The following is a 15,165-nucleotide window of genomic DNA, read 5'->3' as shown; positions in this document are numbered from 1 at the left end:
ACACCAGCCGCCAAAACTGATTCCCCCAAACGACAATTGAACCTGACACCCCTGCAGATGGACATGATCACTCATCCACCTTCGCTGCCAGAACTGAACACCCAGAATCGACACACACCTTCCCTAACCACCACCAAACCCAATTTCTCAAGCCCAATCCAACCTACTCTGAATACTTATCTGGTCTTATGCCACCTTGCACTCTGCCACCCTACTCCGGTTGGCACCATCGCCAGTTGGCCACTACTTTTCAGGCATCCTGTCCCCTACCTACCTGACATCCTACTTACCTGGCACCCTGCCGTCCCACCAGGCTAACATCATACTTAAGGTTTTACAGCAGTTGTCAGTGTAGCTGTCTGGACCTTTAAATTTCAAAATATCTCAGCTGCTGATGTGAAAAAGGAAGTGGTTTGCATTCCTCTGACAGTTCCACAGGAAAGAACTGTGATTGGAATGGAAGTAAGACTCTGTATTTCGGAGAGAGACTTCAGCCAAATCTACTCAGAATTCAGAACTCTCTTCTTTTGTAGAAAAGACACAAAATTGCCACTCCACAGAAAATATGGCCCAAATGTTTCTTTCCTCATCCTAATTTTAAAAGAAAATGTTTTGATGGAAATTGACAGAAGAGGTGAGAATGGAAATGTTAAGGTTGAAAAAAGCCACTGACGTTTCATCACTTTGGGAATAAATGCCCATAATGATGGAATATATGTATGGTTTAGGATAAGGTGACAAATTGCAGATGAAGATGACGGAAATTACAAAGAGCTGCACTGGTACTTTGAAGAAGAGGTAGAAATGATGAAAATAATAATCTTTGTTCAGAAAGGAAATAAGTAGGGGAAAGGTGAAAGGGTATAAGATGTTGGTAGCAGAGGGTAGGGAAAAGTACATTATTGTGAGAAGGAAGAATGATATTTTTCTATAGCCTGAATGCTTGCAGACATAATTGGCTTTTTTCTTCTCTGTCATCTTTTTTCTCTGCCTGAAGGCAGACCTGGCCCACAGCACCATAACATCCATAATAGCAGGACAGGAATCAGGCCCAGAATCCTCCACAGGTGAAATAAGAATTAATAAACAGATGAGGGTAATTACTAATGTCTTCTGGTCAGCCAGTGCCTTGATTTCAAAAGTTTATCCTTTTATTCAGATCATTTAAGAAACTTGCCCCTCTTCTTCCAATTCTCTGTATTGGCCTTTCACATAACCATCACTTCCTTTTCCCACTGCCACCACCACCACCATCACTATCTATAACTGGGCCTTCAGACATCTAGGCCATGAGCTCTGGTATCCTTTCCGAAGCCGTGTGACCTCCATTTGCTCCTTTACATTGTTTCTTGAAGACTATTTCATCTACGAAGCTTTTGGTCACTTGACAAATGCTCTCTTTCTTTGGTTCAGTATAATTTTGAATGACTACGTGCCTTGAAACACTTTGTGAAATTTTACCTTAATGAAGGTAGCATATAACTATGATATGAAAATTGTGGCTGGTGGATGAAAAACATCTGGCCCCTTGCCAACTACAATAGGGCCAGCTATTGGAAAGGGGAATAATTAAATTAAACTGATACTGAAGCAAGAACAGGAACAGGGATTAAGCTGTTTAAAAGAGGAAAGTGGATTGAGTGAATAGTTAGAGGCATAAGACTTCTGGAAAAGTGAAGAAAGCAGAGAACTTGAACTTCATAGTTTTGCACAAAGCAGTGACTCAAATTCCAGAAAATCTCACTTTTCCCCCCAGCTGCTAAAGGCAAAAACCAGTGAAATTAAACGTTGTTCCTTTCACCAGACTAATAAATACCGAGCTCAAAATTATACTGCAAAGATTCTTATTGCGTATGGTCTGCTGCAAAAATTACATGAGTAAAAATATGCAGGAAAAGAAGTATTTGGAATTTATTTTTCAAAGAATTAAAATTGCCAAATAATAAGTAGTAATTAGAATTTGTTACTATGAATCAGTGGTCTTGATGCTACTGCTGAGGATTAATTTTGCCTTAATTCTTTCTGTATATAGGGTAAACCAATTGTAATTTGATTCAACATACTTCAGACTTGCTTATAGGGTGGCACAGTGGTTAGCACTGCTGCCTCACAGCGCCTGAGACCTGGGTTCAATTACCGACTCAGCCGACAGACTGTGTGGAGTTTGCACGTTCTCCCTGTGTCTGCGTGGGCTTCCTCCCACAGTCCAAAGATGTGCGGGTCAGGTGAATTGGCCATGCTAAATTGCCCGTAGTGTTAGGTAAGGGGTAAATGTAGGGGTATGGGTGGGTTGTGCTTCGGCGGGTCGGTGTGGACTTGTTGGGCCGAAGGGCCTGTTTCTACACTGTAAGTAATCTAATCTAAAAAAAAGTCTCTTAGTTCTGAAAAGGAATAAATTATTGTTCACATCTTAATTTTGCTAGTTAAAAATAGGAGAATTTAGCTTTTTTTACTTGTGCTGTTTAACTATCGACAGTGCATTTTTGGATGCCAAAAGCCAAATTATTACGGAGCTCCACTGTATACTAACTATTAACATTAATAAGGAGGGAAACTAAAGGTCAATATTTTAGCATTACATGTTATTGATTAACAAATCAATTCACAAAAAAGTAACAAATTTTATCTCTTTTTCCCACTAAATTTTAGAAAATGGTAACGACTGTACAAATGATCACATAGTTAGCTTTATTTGTGATTTTTTTTCATTATCTACATTAAATTAAATGAAGTCTATCATAGATAAACAGGCAGTTCAGCTAAATGGTCTATTCTGTATGTATGCTCCACATAAATCTCTTTGAGTCGTTATTCATTGAAGCATATTAGCAGAATTTTTAAATGAAACATAAAACTGCAGCTGTTGAAGATGTGAAACAAAAACAGAAATTGCTGAACAAACTCAACACTGGGTCAGTGGACTTGAAACATTAACTCTGCTTTCTCTCCAAGAATACTGCCAGACCTGCTGAATTTCTGCAGAAATTTCTCTTTCTATTTTAGCAGAATCGCCCTGCTATAGGAAGGATGTTACTAAATTGGAAAGGATGCAGAAAAAATTTAAAAGGATGTTACCAGGATGGGAAGGTTTGAGTTATAAGGAGAGACTTGATAGGCTGGGACCTTTTTTCCTGCAGTGCAGGAGGTAATGGAGTGGCCTTATAGAGGTTTTTAAGATCAAGAGAGGCATAGGTAAGGTGAATAACAAAGGCCTTTTCCCTAGGGTACGGGAGTTCAAAATTGGAGCGCATAGGCTTAAGGGAAGAGGGGAAAACTTTTAAAAGGGACTAGAGGGGCAATATTTTCACATAGTAGGTGGTGCATATATAGAATGATTTGCCAGAGGAAGTGGTAGATGCAGGTATAGTTCCAATATTTAAAAGACATTTGGACAGGTATATGATTAGAAAAGGTTTAGAAGGATATGGGCCATACGCAGGCAGATGGAACTAGTTGGACCGAAATGTCTGTTTCTGTGCTGCAAAACTCTATGACTCTAATGCTAATCTAACTTCCACTTCAATGACTCTGCCATTTGTTTCAACTACTCCATGTGGTAATGCGTTCCTCATTCCTGCTACTCCTTAGGTAAAGATATTTCTCCTGAATGCACTATTGGTTTATCACTAACTAACTTAATAGCTTCTTGTTTTGCTTTCTCCTGCAAATGGAAACAATTTCTCCCTGTCTAACCAAACAAACCCCTCTGTTATTTCAAAAATCTCCATATATCTGACCAAACACCTCTACTCAGTAACCCACAGCTTTTTATTTCTTGGAAAAAGAGCAAACTTGTTCAATATATCCTCATAAATATAAACTCTCATCTCTGATATCAAATCCTATATATCACTTTTGCATGTTCTCCAATGCCTCTATGTTCTCATTATATATATCACAAAACAATGTTAGTATTCGAGTTGAATTCTAACCAAAGTTCTAAACAAGGTTATGTGACTTTCCTACTTTTCAGTTCTAGTCCTCTAAAAGTGAACCCAGTACTTGATTTGCTTTGTTTATGGCCTTATCACCTGTTTTTGGTTTTAGTGATCTGTATATTGGTGCCCAGCAATCCCTTTGCTTCCCCACCTGGTTTAGTCTATTGCTGTCTAAGCAGCATGTGGCCTTAATTTTCCGAGCAAGAAATTCATTTGTGGCCCAGTTGGTTGCACTCCTCTGAGTGACAGTGTTGTGGGCTCAAATCCCATCCCATGAGATAGCATGAAAATCAAAGTGGAAAGTGCACTGAGGGAATATTGCAATGTTGGTGGTGCTGCCTTTAACAGGTGAGATGTTGCAAAGGAGAACATTTGAACTATTCCTGGCATCCTAGCTAACATTTACCCCCAAACAGCTTACTATTACATTATTACTGAGGTACGATGTGCAAATTGGCTGACCCTTCACTGGCATACATTCAAAAAATATTCCATTGGTTGTACAGTATACTGTGATGTCTGATGGATGCGAAAGGTACTTTACAAATACAAGTTTTTTTTTCATTTTCAAAATGCAGCAGTCATACTTATTTATAACAAAATTCATTTGCAATTGAAAATCAAGTTTGTTAATTTTTTAAATAGTTTTTACTTCAGGATCATAGCCTAAACTTCAATTTGAATATTTTTCCATAAAAGTAGTTGATTTAAATTCAGTCAAAATGTGTTTTTGAATTACTTTGCTCTGTAACCAAAACTTTTCGCATCCAAAAGATGTGGATTTAAAAAAAAATCTTACATCATAACTAAGTGTATAAATTTTCACACAACATCCGGGATTTGAGCAGTATTTTTGCAGAAGTTGCCAATGTGCAATCTGTGCCATTTTCACACATGGCATAATTTCAAAGGGCACATTAGTAAATTTAAGGATTTATGATTTTCTTCATTGTTTCAAGAAGTTTGAAAAGAAATGGGTAATTTAACTCTCAATACTATACTTTAGGTATACCTCAAATTGAAACTAGTAACTGCCTTTTCTCTTTGCTCCCATGTTTGATACATCAATAGTTTTTAGTTTCATGACAGGAAAAAAATACAACTTCCAAGATATGATAAAACTAAGCTTGTTTTCCTGGTTATTTGAACATGTCAGGATAATATGACTTTTTATGGTTTATTTATTTTATGTTAAATTCATTACTGATGCCCTAATTTTAAATATATGGTTAGTCAAGTAAACTATCTTGCTTGGCATGAATAAAAAATGCTATTTTCTTTAAAATTTACACGAACATAAACTTCCAAACTGTATAGTGCAACAAAATAGTTTAGAGTTAAAGATTAGTCAGCTAGCATTGGAAATAAGTCAGCAACTGCCATATAAATAAATAACTAAAAATAGCAGTACAGGCAGTGTGGTAACATTATAGAATATGGGTTTCTGCAATATATTGAAGTGTGTAATTGAGCAAGGTTATACCTAAATTGAGATAAAATTTACAATCTGGTGGAGTTGGTCACCAAACTTTGGGTTCCTATACCAACGCATGTTTTTACACTTGATTGATTGTGAAATAAAAATGTAGTTAGCTGCATAAAATAACTGAAGGTTTAAACTTATCTCCACCTGTTTCAAGTTCAACTTACTAATTAAATTATCTATAATGGATCAAGAATACAATTCACCCAACCTTATTTGATTCCACCCAGATATTTATTTGTTTCTTACTAATTTATAAATAACAGTCATAATTATTTACTTCAAGCATCTCCTGGGCCGAAGGAGCTGCTGTTGCTTCCAGTTCTCTTGTCTTAGTTTACAGGGAAAATTTCATCATAGCTATGACCTGGTGACCTTTGCTTAAATTGAATTTACAACTCAGGACAACAAAGCTTTTAATGGATAGTAATTACATTTCCAAGCATTTGGCTGATTAACAGATTTCCTTGAGTTTTGGATTCTAGATTTTTTTACATTATAATATGACGCTATTTTCTTCTATGGCTTATACTCATCAAAGGTCAACTGTATAGTTTTGTTCTCTACGACTTAATGAAAATGTATCTATACAATCTCTTATTCAAAATCAGTTGATAGGATGACAAAGAAATATTTGTGTCTTTCTATAAGCTTCCGACACGCAATACAAGATATCAACAAGTTGAGAACAAGGATAATTAAACCAAAAAAGGGAAACAGTTGGCATGAGCTTTTTGTTTTTTTTGGCTTAGGGAGACATTGTCCACTTGCTTATTTTACGTCATGATTCCATAGACTGTTTCCAGGCTCTGGAGACAAAAAAAAACTGTGCTTAGTTTATTTTACACGTAAGAACATCTGGAAACAGTCAGGAGATAGCGCTCATAGAGCTCTTCCAGCGTTCGTAGGGAATGGCCTGAAAGACTGCATGTTTTCTTTTCTCCGTCTATTTTCCACGCTTCGTTAGGACCTTCCCCCGCCCCCTGCTTTTAACCGTTCCTTACTTATATACTGAAAGACAGGATTTAACCCTCAGAGAGTTGCCCTGGATCTTTTCCCTCCTCCCATAATATCCACTGAACAGAGTGAAAGCGAGCTTGGAATGTGTATGATGTGCTCTCTGTGAAGCCCCGGATGTAGTCAGGATGTGTTGTGAGAAAGAGGGAGGTATAGAGGATCAGTTACTTGCGTTTTATTGTAATAATGGGGATCAGGTAATCGCCGTTCGTGGAACAAAAAAAAATTGGCATATTTAAATGGTGAATGAAAAGGAGAGGATGTATATTCCCGAGGAAAACCATCAAGGTAAGTACTGTGAAACAGAGGAATGGGGAAGAGAGAGAAAGAGGAGCATCGCAAATCTTATTTCCTTAAATATAACCGGTGGGCGTTTAGGCTGTATAGCATTATTTAACAGGCAGTTTGGGAGAATAATATGTTTTATGCACCGTTTTACACTTTTCCCCGCAAAGATTAATATGCATGTTGAAACATTCGTTCGAAGCAATGCTGCTGCACATGTATTGTACATGAAATTAACATGCGATCAAGTTGTCCGGGCGTTTTATTTAAAGGAAATGCTCTATGGTTAAATACCATAATGCTATTTGGGGATATTTAGGATGGTATCGTGAAGGTGATACGAACGATATCTAAATTTGGCTGTTTTTGATCGAGCTCCCGGATGAATCATTATTTTTGAACTATGGACGAGATTTTTTTTTCTTCAATTTTTCTGTTAGCATTCGCGAAGGAAATGGCTCCACCATCTGTGAAGTCATTATTTCAGGTTGCAGTTTTTCCTTTTAATCTCAAATCTTGGAGTATTTAAAAACCTGAATGATGTTCTGTACTTTAATAGTTTTGTACACATTTATTTGTGATTTTCAATATTCTGCTGTTTCGATTCGAATTTACTAAGAGACTTCTCTTGCTTAAAAATCTACGAATTAATCAGAGATTGGCAGCAACTACTTGGAGAAAGGAATACTAGAGGCCACATTTTATAGCATATAATGGCTAAAGTATTATACAACATTTTTTTTATTCCAGGCGCCAACTATGGTAGCAGCCGAACTGTATTTGCCCATGGCCTTCCAAATGCCAGGACGGACGGTCTGGCACCAGAGCACATCCCAAGTCCTGGAGCTGCCTTGTCGTGGCAAGCAGCCATCGACGCAGCCAGACAAGCCAAAGCCGCTGCGATGATGGGCAACAATATGGTCTCTACGGTCAACTCAACTCAAAGGAAAAGGCAACAGTATAGCAAGCAGAAAAAACAAGCAAACGCCGCGACCACACGTCCACCACGGGCTCTCTTCTGCTTGACACTCAAAAACCCTCTGAGGCGAGCATGTATCAATATTGTCGAATGGAAATATCCTTTAAAATATGGAAATATTCGAAATTGCAAACTGTTAAATATAAAAATGTTTGCAAGCATTAAGGTATGCTGATCCCTGGGTACAGCCAGATTGCGATAATTTTTTATATATATAAATGCAAACACGCTTTCAAGAAATGGGGAGTAAGAGACCAGACAACCTTTCACGATCTAAAACATGTTTGCAAAGCTCCTTTAACTCATTAATTCATTCCAACGAGGGTCATCAAACTAAATCGCATACGTAGACACTGGTGAGACGTTTGGATAGGTGACAGACCATGGACGAATGCGAAAACAAGGATGGGATTTCTAAAATTGAGAGTCAATGCAGAAAAGCAAGCCACGGGGCTAATAAGTGAATGGAATTTAATGCGTATTAAGGTTTCTGTAGCAGAATCTTCAATGATCTTAAGCTTATGAAGATACAAAATGGAGGGGGGTGGCATTGGAATAGTCACGTCGAAAGGTAGCAAAAGTGGGAATGAAATTCAGCAACACGTGAGCTTAGTAGGGATGTTACCGAAGTCTTCCTGGTGAAAAGGATACCAGTTTGAAAGCTGAGGTTAGTGCAAGATTGAAAATAATTTAGCCCCGTGTCCCAATCTTCAGCCGCCCACCAAAGTATAGAGTTGGCAAATCAAATCTGTGGCATGACTGGAGAACATAACTTCAGATATTTAATTTAAGGAAAGTTCTAATTCAGTGCTGAATGATGAACAAGCAAAGAGATAAAAAATACGGTATTCTCAGCATATGTGTCAACATTTATGTTTTTTGGGGTGTCTTTGCAGCCGAGCAGCATACAGATGAGAAATAGGGAGTAGCTGAAAAAAATTCTTGCCAACGTAAAGTGCCAGAAGAAAGTCATTGCGGGAGTTTTTCTGGCTATGACTTGATTGGAATAAAACGAGACAGGGCATATTCACGTCGTCATATGTACACTGGGAGTGGCCTGATAATGAATGGACGTTGACATATATGTGATTACAACTTCTAACTTTTTTTTCCAAACGTATCTTTCCACATAAATGATCATTTTATTCTAAAACTATCCACGCGCATATAAAATTTAAGATTCCTATCGGGGCCACTTTATTTACTTAAAAAAAACTTGCAATATCCGAACACAAAGTGCTTGTGCCTTTCTCGTATCTGGAACTTTCTGGTGAACTTCAAATTACATTCCCTGCATATCATTTAACTTGAAACAAGTAAGATATGTATCTTTGCTTTTGGGTTGTGTTTTTTTTCTAATTACAACAATTCCTTAACTCTTAGCCTCAGGCCCTTCGAAATAATTATTCTGCTAACTATTTTCGCTAATTGTGTGGCCTTAGCCGTCTATATACCTTTCCCAGAGGACGACTCGAATGCAACCAATTCCAATCTGGTAAATTCAAAATACTTACTATTTTGATCGATTAGCATGCCCGGTGGTATATTTTGAAATCAAGAAGCATGTGGCTTTTGGAAATGTGTGGGAGTTGTAAATGGTTGTGATGAGCTGTGTAATACTTTAAATTATATTGAAAATGTAGTAATGTTTGCCCTCCTCAGGCAGTGAAGGTAAATGATTTCTGTTGGCTGGATGGGTGGTGTTGACTTGTCTGACCCCGTGATGACCCCCCCCGCGCGTTGATCATAGTTTGACTTTTAATTTGGAATGCGAACCAAACTGGTGGTTAGGTTGACACATTGCGATGACTAAAACGGAATTAGATGTGTTTTATCTATTGTGGATTTTTTTTGTGCACGTAATGTCACAATCACTTACTACTACTTTTGAAATTTGTGGTTATATTTGAATTATATGAATGATGCATAGGTGATGTTATCAAATTTCCTCTGTTGTAATCCGATCATCATCATCCGATTGATAATGAGTTTGTTCGTGCACTGTAAAATGGCGGACTGTTTAATCGTGTCTAATCACGACCGGCGCTGCATTGTTAGGGGGCATGTTGGAAAAATTGAGAATGTAGATTTGTAGACTTAACCTTTTTTAAAAATATTAGTATACTACCACTGATCTGAAAGTAATTTTGTTTCGTGGTTTCTAATAGCATAGATGATAAATGATAAACATTGTCGACCAATTTCTTAAGGGGCCAATATTTCTAAAGAAACCACGATTAAGATGCTTACCTATATCCTGCGACTATGAACTGTAGTTTGCCTTTAGTGTATAAACTAGAACATTATACGGTTATATTTAGGATATTTAGCATATTTTATAACGTACTGTGGGAACTGCTTGCATAATGTTGTGGAGCAGGTGTATGTGTTTAAATCTTAAATGGACAAGATTGTGGCATTGTCAAGTAAATAATTCTCTGCAGAAGTACTTGCCATTTGCTGTTTTAAAATTGTTTCATTGTTTAAGTTAACTGATTAATCAAAATCAAGTGGCACGCACTAAGAGCACCACTAACTTTAATCGTGTAGAATATCTTTAGTGTATGTCGATATCTTCCAGTTAGCTGTTAATTAGAGGTAACTTTACTTTTGGACCGAATTGATGCCACAGATCACGTGAATGTAAGCTTTAGCCATTAAATCTGGAATCACTGTTCCACCTTAACATAGGTTCCTGCATTCTAAGTACTCTTATTTTATTTTGTAATGTGTTCGGTAACTTAAAATATATGGTTTCCATGGCTACTCCAATTTAATTTACATGTGAAGAAATCATTTTGAGATAAATTGCACTAATGAGAATTGAGCAAAGTCATAAAGGCAATTTTTAAAAATTGGTACTTGCACGCAATATTGCCCATTTCTGGTAGCTGGTTAGAAGTGTCAGGCACTGCTACTCAAATGAGCTGACATTTTTGACTGCAAATACTCCAGAGGGCCAGAGATGAAGGTCCCTAGTATGAGCACTGTTGTATTTCTGCTGGTAAGCAAATCATAGAATTTAAGGCATTAATATTCAGAGCTGGTGAAGAAAATTCCAGATTTCACATGAAGATTAATCATCCATTTTAGTAATATTTTAAAATGATTTTAGCCTTTGAAATTATGATTATTTGTCAGAATTGGCAGGCGATTGGGGAGAAGAATCTCATTCTTTTGATGGCAAAAATCCTTTGATATGGCATCTTGGTTGATGGGAAATCTGGGGTAGATACAATCATGAAAATCTGAAAATTAGCATACTTGGGAGCTAATAATGTGAAGATTATCTGTCATGTGGATCCCTTGTGAAAGATGTTCCTGTTCTTCCACTTGAGGTTGTTGAGTCCTTTGGACTCGCCATCTCCAGAAAATCAATGACGTGTTATATTACTCTAGTTTCGTGACATCTACATTTTCTTGTCTTATACTGTGTATTCACCCATAAGCTGCCCTTCCCTTTTTTTTTAAGTATCCATGATTTACGCAGTATTCAGTATACAAATATTTGGGCCAGATATTGGTTTCATGCTTGTATTAATAATGAGTTTCCTCACATTCTTTCTTGACTATAATTTGTTCTTGTATTCTGGTTGTCGGTTTGCTCATTGAGCTGATGGGTTTGTTCTCAGACATTTTGCCACCATGCTAGGTAACATCATCACTGAGTCTCCGGTGAAGTCTTATCCCGCTTGCTATTTATAGGTCTTGGTTTGTTGTGTGTGTTATCCATTTTGACCAAACAGCGAGGAGAGAAGGTGAGGTGAAGCAAGGGCTGCCGGGAAGGTAAGGGCTTAATTTATATTTGGGCAATGGCTGAACCTGAGATATTACACATGGAGTATCTCCGTCATGTCCCCCTCCTCTAACTGGAAGGAAACGACTCTGTAAGGTAAGGCTGTTATTTCTTTCTCATATATTTAAGTGCATTGTTTGATTTTAATTAGTTCATATAAAGCTAAGCTTACAATGGCAGGAGACCTCAGACCCGTGGCATGTGCCTTTTTCTTGAAGTGGGAGCTTAAGAGTTTTTCTGACGTTCCTGATTCTTACACTTGCAAGATATCTGTTCAGCTGTAGCTCTTCTTTGACCGCATGACAGCTCTGGAACTGCGGATGGACTCACTGTGGAGCATGCGTGATGCTGAGGAGGTTGTGGATAGCACGTTTAGTGAACTAGTCACACTGCAGGTTAGAATTGCTGAGGGAGACAGTGAATGGGTGACCAAAAGACAGAAAAAGAATAGGAAGGCAGTGCAGGTGACCCCTGCAGTCATCTCCCTCCAAAACAGGCATACTGTTTTGGATACTGTTGTGGGAGATGGCTCACCAGGAGAGGGCAGCAGTTGTCATGATCATGACACTATGGTGGGCACTGCTGTTCAGAAGGGCAGGAAAAAGACTCGTAGGGCCATAGTCATAGGGGATTCTATTGTGAGGGGAGTAGATAGGCAGTTCTGTGGCCAAAAACGGGACTCCTGGATGGTAAGTTGCTTCCCAGGTGCTCGGGTCAGGGATGTCAGCTGCAGAGCATTCTAAAAGGGAAGGGTGAACAGCCAGTTATCTTGGTGCATATAGGCACCAACTATATAAGTAGAAAACGAGATGAGGTCCTGAAAGAAGAATTCGGGGAGCTAGGAGAGAAGTTAGAGGAGGACCTCAAAGGTAGTGATCTCTGGATTACTACCAGTGCCACATGCTAGTCAGCATAGGATGAATGCGTGGCTTGAGAGATGGTGTAGGAGGGAGGGGCTCAGATTTGTTGGACATTGGGACCGGTTCTGGGGAAGATGGGACTGTTACAAAATGGACGGTCTACATCGGAACCAGACCGGAACCAATGTCCTTGGGGGAGTTTTTGCTACTGCTGTTGGAGAGGTTTTAAACTAATGTGCCAGGGGACTGGGAACCAGAAGAGAAAACAAGTAGGCAGTGAGATGGAGACTGGAGACTGTATGAATCATGAAGATAGCATTAATAAAGAGAAGAGTAGGCAGAGAGCGGATAAGTGCAAAAGAACTGGTGGCCTGAAATGCATCTATTTTAATGCAAGGAGCATAGTGTGTAAGGCAGATGAACTTAGGGTTTGGATTGGTGCCTGGGAGTATGACGTCATTGTAATCACAGAGACTTGGTTGAAGGAAGGGCATGATGATTGACAATATGTTCCAGGATATAGATGCTTCAGACAGGACAGGGAGGGAAGTAAAAGGGGGTTGGAGTTGCATTGCTGGTCAGGGATGACATCATGGCTGTGCTAAAGGAGGACACTATAGAGGTCATGGGTAGTGAGGCATTATGGGTAGAGCTGAGAAATAAGAAGGGTGCATTACATTGTTGGGGCTGTATTACAGACCTCCCACCAGTGAGCGTGAGGTGGAAGAACAAATAGCTAAACAGATTATGGAAAGATGTAAAGGCAATAGGGGAGTGGTGATGGGAGATTTTAATTTTCCCAACATTGACTGGGATACACTTGGCATCAAAGGTCTGGATGGGGTAAAATTTGTAAGAAGCATCCAGGAGAGTTTTCTAGAGCAGTATGTCAATAGTCCAACAAGGGATGGAGCTAAATTGGACCTGGTACTGGGGAATGAGCCAGGACAGGTGTTAGAAGTGCGGTGGGGGATTTCTTTGGGAACAGTGACCACAATTCTGTAAGTTTTAGAATACTCGTAGATAAAGATGAGTCCTAAGGGAAGAGTACTAAACTGGGCCAAGGCCAATTATATCAAAATTAGATGGGAGTTCGGAAATGTGGATTGGACACAGCTCTTTGAAGTGAAGTCCACATTTGATATGTGGGAGGCTTTCAAGGATAGCTATATCCCATTGAAGGTAAAGGATAGGAAGAGCAAGATCCGTGAACCATGGATGACAGGAGGAATTGTATGACTAGCCAAGAGGAAAAGGAAGCATACATAAGGTCGAGGCAGCTGAGAACAGAACAAGCCCTGGAAGAATATCGAAAGAGTAGGACAAGTCTTAAAACAAGGAATCCAGCAGGCTAAAAGGGGTCATTAAATAGCTTTAGTATGCAGAATTAAAGAGAATCTCAAAGCATTTTCTTCTTTTATAAGAAGCAAGTAGGTAACTAGAGAAAGGATCAGTCCACTAAAGGATAATGAAAGAAGGCTGTGTCAAACCTGAGAGAATGGGTGAGATTCTGAATGATTACTTTGCATCAGTGTTTACTGAGGAGAGGACATGATGAATCTTGAGATTAGAGATAGAAGTTTGATTTAGTCTGGATCACGTTGGCATAAAATTTGTTGGGTAGGCTAGACGTTAAGGTGAACAAATCCTCAGGACCGGATGGGATCTATTCCAGGTTGCTGAGGGAGGCAAGAGAAGAAATAGCTGGGGCCCTGACAGAGATCTTTGCAGCATCCTTAAATACTGGTGAGGTGCCAGAGGACTGGAAAGTAGCTCATGTTGTCCCTTTGTACAAGAAGGGTATTAAGGTAAATACAGACCAGTGAGCCTGACGTTGGTGGTGGGAAAGTTGCTGGAGAGGGTAGTGAGGGATAGGATCTATTTATATTTAGAAAAGAATGGGCTTATCGGTGATAGGCAACATGGTTTTGTGCAAGTGAGATTGTGCCTTATCAATTTAATAGAGTTCTTTGAAGAAGTGACCAATTTGATAGATAAAAGAAGGTCTGTTGATGTCATATAATGGACTTCAGTAAGGCGTTTGATAAGGCTACCCATGTTAGACTAATGGAGAAAGTGAAGTCATATGGTGTGCACGGTGTTCTAGCTAGGTGGATAAAGAATTGGTTGAGCAACGGGAGACAGAGAGTAGTAATTGAAGGGAGTTTCTCGAAATGGAGAAAGGTGACCAGTGGTGTTCCACAGGGATCAGTGTTGGGGCTACTGTTATTTGTAATATACATGAATGATCTGGAAGAGGGCACTGTTGGTATGATCAACATGCTTGCAGATGACACGAAGATTGGTGGATAGCAGAAAGCATAGGGGACTGTCGAAGAATATAGAAGCATATAGATAGACTGGAGAGTTGGGCGGAAAAGTGGCAGATGGATTTCAATCCAGACAAATGTGAGGTGATGCATTTAGGCAAGACTAATTCTAGAGCGAATTCTACAATGAACAGAAGAGCCTTGGGGAAAGTTGATGGGTAGAGAGATCTGGGAGTGCAGGTCCATTGTACCCTGAAGGTTGCTGCACAGGTGGATAGTGGTCAAGAAGGCATATAGTATGCTTCCCTTCATTGGACAGGGTGTTGAGTATAAGAGTTGGCAAGTCATGTTAAAATTGTACAGGACAAAATCTTGAAGTGGATAGAGACAAGCTTTTTCCCAGAGTGAAGGATTCCATAATGAGAGATCATGCATTCACGGTGAGAGGTGGAAAGTTTAAGGAGGATACACGCGGCAAGTACTTCACACGGAGGGTGATGGGTATCTGGAATACTTTGCCAGCAGAGGTGGTAGAGT

The 15,165-nt window shown here is 39.1% G+C and overlaps 1 protein-coding gene across 1 annotated transcript in view; it reads left to right on the top strand.

The window, feature by feature from the left end:
- The first annotated feature begins 6,584 nt into the window (after positions 1 to 6,584).
- Positions 6,585 to 15,165, top strand: part of cacna1c (calcium channel, voltage-dependent, L type, alpha 1C subunit) — a 1,009,638-nt gene continuing 1,001,057 nt past the window's right edge. Inside the window, exons 1-3 of the mRNA XM_060839877.1 lie at positions 6,585 to 6,726; positions 7,474 to 7,798; positions 9,092 to 9,197. Coding sequence (XP_060695860.1) covers positions 6,678 to 6,726; positions 7,474 to 7,798; positions 9,092 to 9,197 — 480 coding nt within the window. The 5' untranslated portion in view covers positions 6,585 to 6,677. The remainder of the gene's footprint in view (positions 6,727 to 7,473; positions 7,799 to 9,091; positions 9,198 to 15,165) is intronic.

Source organism: Hemiscyllium ocellatum, chromosome 19, assembly GCF_020745735.1.
Source record: "Hemiscyllium ocellatum isolate sHemOce1 chromosome 19, sHemOce1.pat.X.cur, whole genome shotgun sequence".
Taxonomy (NCBI): Eukaryota; Metazoa; Chordata; class Chondrichthyes; order Orectolobiformes; family Hemiscylliidae; genus Hemiscyllium; species Hemiscyllium ocellatum.
The sequence above is the reverse complement of the archived record's forward strand: the minus strand, read 5'-3'. Positions and strand labels throughout refer to the sequence as shown.